Below are 8,500 nucleotides of genomic sequence, written 5' to 3' on the forward strand. Positions count from 1 at the left end.
ATCCATACCCCTAATCACCAAATGCTCCACAATTTTATCCAGTGACTGATGGCTCAGATTGCGGCAGTCTCTACAAGGGCATATCATTTCAAGAAGACTTCCCAATCTTCTTGCTGACGAATTCACGAAATTAGTTGCTCCTTCTGAATACTCGTGGCTATTCCTACAAGAATCAGACAAAATAATTTAGCTTTCTTTCAATCGGCGAGTACAAGTGAGATCGAGAGATTTTAGGTTATACCTTGGAAGCCAAATCCACGTCTTATCCATTTGCTTACTTTCAATCGGCGAATACAGGAACGGCTGGTTCGATTTTAGCTCGAGAGATACATCTGCTTAGCTTTCTTTAGGGTTTGTTTAGGTCAAAGCTCGCGAGACAGAAACAGAAAGAGAGATGTTGTGTTCTGAAATTTTCCAACTGCAAACAGAGACAGAAAAAAATGAACGGATGTGATCAAAGATTTGGAGAGCAATCGGACGGTCTATGATTAATCCGAGTGCAATCTTAGTAGTTGCTCCTTATTGGTTCAGAAAAGAACGGCTCAGATCAAAGTTACCAACACGAATCAATGGTATAGGATTAATCCGTGTGCAATTAAAAAGAATGGCTAAGATTGAATTTGGCGAGACACATGATGTCTTGCATAATTGCATTGTTTCACCCATTCCTTTTCATGCATTTTCATCATGTAGGTTAGATTCTAGCCTTGTTTAGGTTGCATTTTGCATACATGAGTCCTTATCAGGTATTGGAGCATCTTATGGAGCTTTTGGAGACATTGGGATGCATTTGGAGCTCAAAAGATGTGAAAAGGAGGATGATTGGACGAGAAGAGGCTGGAGCGACCTGCAGAGGTCGCTGTGAGACCTCGCTCCAGCCGGAGCGACCTTGACGACCAAAGCTAGAGCGACCACTCCAAGTCGCTCGGCTTTACACGACTCGAAGACGAAGAAAATATCCCGGAGCGACCCCTCGCAGCGACCATCCGAGGTCGCTCCCAAGGGCCAGAGCGACGTGCTGGAGCGACCTGCGGAGGTCGCTGCGTGTTTCTTATTTGCAATTTCTTTTTAATTCAAGGACCTTTTGCAATTACTTATGTCGTTTTGGCACTCTGAAAACCTAAGTTTAAGACTGATTGTAGCCACTTTTGGCCAGATTATCTTTTGTTGAAGAGAAAACCACAAAATACTCTTGGAAAGTTCATCTTTTGGATTCATTGTTCTCTTGTTATTGATTTTCTATTTGATTTCCTGTGTTCATCTACATGTTTAATCTGAAATCCAGTATGGGTTTAAGGTTTAACATGAAGATTAGTGAGTAGTTCCCTTTTGAATTCATGGGTTAGGGAGACTAGGGTGATTAGGTTAGATCAAGGATGTTTTTAGTGTAGATCAATCTCAAGCCTTGCTAGTAGAGTGTTCTTATTGCCTCTTTCGATTTGATCATTCGAAAGTTGATCTCTAGACATTTCCCACCCAAAAGGTGTTTGTTGAAATGTCTGAGACAACTCTGCTAGGCTCTTAATGCATCTTGCCAAAGACATTTGTTGTTAAGAGTGTTAGGATAGCTAATAAACATGTTCTTACTGATTGCTTTCATATCATTCAGCCAAAGAGATTTGATGTTTGAGATGTGTTAGCAAATGAGCATTCATCTAGATATAGAGCTTGCTTAGGATCGTGTTTAGGCTTAAGGTCGTATGTTTGATTCATCATTTTGTCATCCTTGTTTGATACTTGATCACCCGAAATCATGTTCCTGTGCCCATGAGTTCTCTTTTATCATATTTAAGCAAGTCATTCATTTACTGCTCTTTATTTCTATCTTGTCATCATAGTAGTTATTTGATTCTGAAATCATTTTAAATCATTTGTTGCATTTAGATTAAGTAAGTGCTTGCATTCTTAGTGCTTGAAATCCCTCAGAACTGGTTCGACATTTTACTTCCACTTTACTATCACTGACTTAGGAGCCTCAAAACTCCTAACATCAAATTGGCGCCGTTGCCAAATTCTGAGTAGATTTGAACATTGAGATTTAGTAGCTTGCTTGAGACTAAATCATTTTCACTTTGCTGATTACTGATTCTCCTTTTTCGATTCCCTTTTGATCTGCAGGTGTATGAACTTGAGGAGCAGGGGTCCAACAAACCTAGTTCCACGAGCAGCAGACATCCGAGCTTTAGAGAGGGAGTGTGCTAGAAAAAGGAGAGAAGAGGAGCAACAGGCTCACATACAGGATCCGAACATTGAAATGGCTGACCCACAAGCGAATGGCGGCGAAAACGCCCCACCAGCTCGACCTATTGGTGCCTATGACCGTCCAACTAACCATGGCCACCTGCTAGGAATCAGAGCACCAGCTGTGGCAGCAAACAACTTCGAGATCAAGTCAGGGTTGCTGAACCAGATTGAGAACAACAAGTTTCATGGCCTGGCTGCAGAGAACCCATTCGACCACTTGGACAGTTTTGATAGATACTGTGGTCTATCCAAAACCAATGGTGTATCAGAGGATGCTTTCAAGCTCAAGCTTTTCCCTTTCTCTTTGGGGGACAAAGCACGTCAGTGGGAGAAGTCTCTACCAAGCAGCTCAATCACCACTTGGGATGACTGCAAGAAAGCTTTCCTAGAGAAATTTTTCTCTACTTCCAAGACAGCTGACTACAGGAATGAGATTTCCGGATTCAAGCAGAAGAACTTGGAAGGATTCAGTGAAGCATGGGAAAGGTTCAATGGCTACCTAGCTCAATGCCCACACCATGGTTTCAACAAGGGAAGCTTGCTTAGCACATTCTACAGAGGGGCCTTACCTGAGTACAGAGCAAGATTGGATACTGCAAGTAATGGGAACTTCTTGGACAGAACAGAAGAAGAGGCAGGGAAACTTGTTGAGAACATGGTCAAGAGTGATGCTGTCTACAGTGGGGATCATGACAGAGCTGATAGGTCCGCAGACAAGCAAACAAGAAAAGAGATAAAGGCTTTGCAGGACAAGATTGACATCCTCATTGCTGATAAAGCTTCTCAAGCTCAGATGAACTTTGTTGGTAATCCACAGCAAGAGATACCAGCTGCTGTCAATGAGGTTGATGGTCTGGAAGGTCAGGAAGAGCTGTGTTTTATCAACAACAATGGTACTTGGTACAAGAAGGAGCCAAACTTTCAGTACAACAACTATCAGCAGAGACCTTATTCTAACAACCAGCAGAATGGATACCAGCCTAGGAACAACCACCAAGGTGGCTATCAGCAAAAGCAAAACCCTCCTCCTGGTTTTTCCAACCAAGGGCAGCCCTCTTCTCAACAGCAGCCTGCTCCATCTAGCTCTACACCCCAAGAGAGCAGCACTGATGCACTTCTGAAAAAAATCTTGGAGTCACAGACTAGAAGTGAGAAGCATGTTAGTTATGAGCTGAAAAACCTTCACAACAAGATTGATGGGAGCTACAATGATCTCAACAACAAGTTCAGAGCTTTGGAGAACCAATTTGCTTCCATGAACACTCAGCAAAATCGCCAACAAGGCTCCCTACCTGGAAAACCTGAGCAGAATCCCAAGGATGCCAAAGCTATCACACTTAGGAGTGGTAAGGAGTTACCTCCTAGAACTCTCACCAAGGATGCTGAGAAACTAGGTGAGGGGGTGGCCATCAACATAGATGATGAGGTGGTTATTGTTGATGAGAAGACTAATGATGAGGTCTTGGAGAAGATTGTGGAAGCTAAGGGTAAAGGAAAGGTTGGAGAGGAGAAGAAGACTGTAAAGGATGGTGAAGTTGTTCCTCCAGCAAAGGAGAATGCTTTTGTCCCTCCTCCTTATGAACCCAAACTTCCATTCCCTGGTAGGTTCAAGAAGCAGTTGCTGGAGAAGTACAAAGCTCTTTTTGAAAAGCAGATGAGTGAGGTTCAGATCACAATGCCAATCATTGATGCTTTCATGCTGGTTCCTCAATACAGCAAGTTCCTGAAAGATGTCGTGGCATCAAAGAAGAAAGAGATGGAAGGTATGATGATTCTCACTCATGAGTGCAATGCCATAATTCAGAGGCTTGATGTTCCAAAAAAGCTAGAGGATCCAGGATGCTTCACACTTCCTTGTACTCTTGGACCCATGATGTTTGAGAAATGTCTCTGTGATTTGGGAGCTAGTGTGAGCTTGATGCCTTTGTCTGTTGCTAAGAAGCTTGGTTTCACTCAGTACAAGAAGTGTAGACTCTCTCTGGTGTTAGCTGATCGTTCGGTGAAGTACCCTGTTGGTATCTTAGAGGACCTTCCAGTGATGGTAGGAAATTGTGAGATCCCTACAGACTTTGTGGTGCTTGAGATGGGTGAAGAAGCTCAAGACCCCTTGATCCTTGGTAGACCTTTCTTAGCCACAGCAGGAGCTATTGTTAATGTGAAAGAAGGCAAGATCGATCTCCATTTGGGTAAAGGGAACATTCTCCATTTTGACATCAAGGAGGTGATGAAGAGACCAGTCATGCAGGCACAAATCTTCTACATAGATGAGATGGATGCTCTTGCTGATGAGCTCCTTGAAGAGCTATCAATAGAGGATCCTTTACAGCATGCCCTTACCATTGAGAGAGATGATGAAGTGGTTGCGAACCTGGCTAGTACTGCATATGGACTGATGCTGGATTCACACAAGGGATTTAATGGCAAGGATCAGTTTGAGGAGTTGCCACAGAAGGTTCATCAAGAGGCTGCAGTCACTCAACATGAAGACATCCAGCAAGATGACTGGAGTGAGCTCAAGGCGCCTAAGGTGGAACTAAAACCTCTTCCCCATGGTGTAAGGTATGCATTTCTTGGTCCCAATGAAACCTATCCTGTCATTGTGAGTAGTGAACTTACTGAAACTGAATTGTCTGAACTTTTGAAAACACTTAAAAGGTTTAGAAAAGCAATAGGTTACTCACTTGATGACATCAAAGGAATTTCACCATCTTTGTGCATGCATAGGATACATCTAGAGGATGAATCAATGACTTCTATCGAGCATCAAAGAAGGTTAAATCCTAACCTGAAGGATGTTGTAAAGAAGGAGATTCTTAAGCTCTTAGATGCTGGGGTTATTTACCCTATCTCTGATTCAAAATGGGTATCTCCTGTGCATGTTGTCCCAAAGAAAGGTGGAATCACTGTGATTAAAAACGACAAAGATGAATTGATACCAACAAGAACTGTCACAGGTCATAGAATGTGTATTGATTACAGAAAACTGAACTCTGCATCTCGAAAAGATCATTTTCCATTGCCATTTATTGATCAGATGCTTGAGAGACTTGCTAATCATCCATTCTATTGTTTTCTTGATGGGTATTCTGGTTTCTTCCAAATCCCCATACATCCCCATGATCAAGAGAAAACGACATTCACATGTCCTTATGGTACCTTCGCATATCGAAGAATGCCATTTGGACTATGTAATGCTCCAGCCACCTTTCAAAGGTGCATGATGTCAATTTTCTCTGATCTTATTGAGGATGTCGTGGAGGTGTTTATGGATGATTTCTCTGTCTATGGATCTTCGTTCTCTGCTTGTTTGTCAAATTTGTGCAGGGTCCTACAGAGATGTGAAGACACCAACCTTGTGCTGAACTGGGAGAAGTGCCACTTCATGGTCAAAGAAGGGATTGTGCTTGGGCACAAGATTTCAGAGAAGGGAATTGAAGTGGACAAGGCTAAGATTGAGGTTATGGTCAGTTTGCCTCCACCTAAGACAGTGAAAGATATCAGAAGTTTTCTTGGACATGCTGGTTTCTACAGGAGGTTCATCAAAGACTTCTCCATGATCACTAGACCATTGACCAGGTTGCTTTGTAAGGAAGCCACTTTCAGCTTTGAAGTAGAGTGTCTTGAGGCCTTCAAGAAGCTGAAAAATGAACTCATCAGTGCCCCCATAGTCCAACCACCTGATTGGGATCTCCCCTTTGAGATCATGTGTGATGCTAGTGATTATGCTGTGGGAGCTGTACTAGGGCAGAAGAAGAATGGAAAAACTCATGTGATCTACTATGCAAGCCAGACCATGAATGAAGCTCAAATGAGGTATGCCACCACAGAAAAGGAAATGCTAGCCATTGTCTTTGCCTTTGAGAAGTTCAGAAGCTACTTGGTGGGATCTAAGGTTATTGTCTACACTGATCATGCTGCTTTGAGACATCTTCTAGCCAAGAAAGATGCAAAACCAAGACTTTTGAGGTGGATCCTATTGCTTCAGGAGTTTGATTTGGAGATCAGAGATAAGCCAGGAGTTGAGAATGGTGTAGCTGATCACTTGTCCAGGCTGAAGGTGGAGTGTGGAGTACCTATTGATGAGGGACTTCCAGAGGAGCAAATCATGGCTATTGGAGCAGTAATGGCAGTTTGTGACACTGGTAGAAAGCTTGAGGAAGTGAAGGCAACTGAAGAGAAGGAACCTTGGTATGCTGATTTGGTGAACTATCTAGCCACAGGAAAAGAACCTTTGAATCTTGTGGGCTATGCCAAGAAGAAGTTCTACAAAGATGTGAAGAGGTACTACTGGGATGAGCCTTATCTCTACACTCTCTGCAAGGATCAGCTGTATAGGAGAGTGGTTGCTAATGAAGAGATAGATGGGATCCTCACACAATGTCATGGATCATCCTATGGAGGCCACTTTGCTACTTTCAAGACTGTAGCAAAAGTGTTACAAGCTGGATTCTGGTGGCCACACATGTTCAAAGACACACAAGACTTTGTCTCCAAGTGTGATTCATGCCAAAGAAGAGGAAACATCACCAAGAGGAATGAGATGCCTCAAAATCCTATTCTAGAAGTTGAGGTCTTTGATGTGTGGGGTATTGACTTCATGGGACCATTTCCTTCATCATATGGGAACAAGTACATTCTTGTGGCTGTTGACTATGTCTCAAAGTGGGTGGAAGCTATTGCTAGTCCCACCAATGATGCTAGAGTGGTGACTAACATGTTCAAAAGTATTATCTTCCCAAGGTTTGGAGTTCCAAGAGTTGTGATCAGTGATGGAGGTTCTCACTTCATTAACAAGCTGCTCGAAGGACTTCTAAGGAAAAATGGTGTGAAGCATAAAGTAGCAACTCCTTACCATCCTCAGACAAGTGGCCAAGTTGAGGTCTCTAACAGAGAGATCAAATCCATTCTGGAGAAGATTGTAGGGATCACGAGGAAAGATTGGTCTAATAAGCTTGATGATGCACTTTGGGCCTATAGGACAGCTTACAAGACACCTTTGGGTACCACACCTTTCAACCTTGTCTATGGGAAAGCCTGTCATCTGCCTGTGGAGCTTGAGTACAAGGCATTATGGGCAGTGAAGTTGCTGAACTTCGACATCAAAAGTGCTAAGGAGAAAAGACTTTTCCAGCTACATGAGCTTGATGAGATAAGGATGGATGCTTTTGAAAATTCAAGGATCTACAAAGAAAAGACCAAAGCTTTCCATGACAAGAACATTCTGAAAAGAGAGTTCCGAGAGGGAGACCAAGTCCTTCTCTACAACTCTAGGCTGAAGTTGTTTCCAGGAAAGCTCAAGTCAAGATGGTCCGGTCCATTCAAGGTCAAAGAAATCAGACCTTATGGAGCAATAGTTCTATGGAGTGCTGATGGAAGTTACTTCACAGTGAATGGGCAGAGGGTTAAGCTCTACAAGGCGGATGCACCAGAGGAAGATGGAGTATCAACTCCACTTTCTGATCCTACCCCAGCCTAATCCAAAGGAGGCAAAGTCAAGCTAGCGACTCAAAACAAGCTCACTTGGGAGGAAGTCCCATGTATATCCTTTGTAAATATTGCATTAGTACTTTCATTTTCTTTTTCTTTCATCTTATTGCATAAAAAAAAATGGGAAGTGAAGTTCTATGCAGGTTTTGGGTCGACTTGGTGTGAGCATAAAGGAGCATCGTCAGAGCGACCACTCCGGAGCGAGGTCGAGCAGTCGCTCCAGCTGGGAGCGACATTATCAGAGCGACGAGCATAGGTCGCTCGGGTCACACTCGACGGAGAAGAGAAAAAAAGGTGGGAGCGACGTGATCAGAGCGACGAGCCTAGGTCGCTCCAGCTGGGAGCGACCCTCATGAAGAAACATGGAGCGACCACTCCAAGTCGCTCGCTTCACACGCGACGGAGAGAAAAAAAAAAATGGCCTGGAGCGACCCATCACAGCGACCACTCCAAGTCGCTCCAGGTCCGGTCCAGGTAAGTGATTTCGAATTTTATTCCCGGTTCGATTCGATTAAACCGGCTTTTCTCATTTAAATCGAACCGGTCGACTCTCTCTCTCACCCTAAACCCTCGATCTCACCCTCTCCACTCTCCTCTCATCTCACAAACTCTCAAACTCTCTCAAACTCTCTCATCACCAAATCACCCATAACTTTCTCAAATCTTCACCAAATCAAGTGATTCTTGTTTCTAAACCCTCACTTTCGCCCCAGTAGCCCCATTCTCATAATCTACTCGCCATTTACTTTCATCCAGAGCAAGGTACCGA

General features: G+C 43.4%; 1 protein-coding gene and 1 non-coding gene across 2 annotated transcripts; one reads left to right on the forward strand and one right to left on the reverse strand.

Moving 5' to 3' along the window:
• Positions 1-2,048: 2,048 nt before the first annotated feature.
• On the forward strand, positions 2,049-7,918 carry LOC130505368 (uncharacterized). Its single transcript, XM_056999966.1, has one exon. It carries the CDS (start codon positions 2,123-2,125, stop codon positions 7,718-7,720), a length of 5,598 nt encoding a protein of 1,865 aa, XP_056855946.1. The 5' UTR covers positions 2,049-2,122; the 3' UTR covers positions 7,721-7,918.
• LOC130505369 (small nucleolar RNA R71) lies at positions 2,662-2,769 on the reverse strand. Its single transcript, XR_008941644.1, has one exon. It is a non-coding gene; the product is annotated as a small nucleolar RNA R71 (small nucleolar RNA).
• Positions 7,919-8,500: the final 582 nt, after the last annotated feature.

This window comes from Raphanus sativus, unplaced genomic scaffold, assembly GCF_000801105.2.
Source record: "Raphanus sativus cultivar WK10039 unplaced genomic scaffold, ASM80110v3 Scaffold2215, whole genome shotgun sequence".
NCBI lineage: Eukaryota > Viridiplantae > Streptophyta > Magnoliopsida > Brassicales > Brassicaceae > Raphanus > Raphanus sativus.

Coding starts and splice junctions, on each gene's coding strand:
- LOC130505368 (XM_056999966.1), top strand. CDS start 2,123: ATGAACTTGAGGAGCAGGGGTCCAACAAACCTAGTTCCACGAGCAGCA.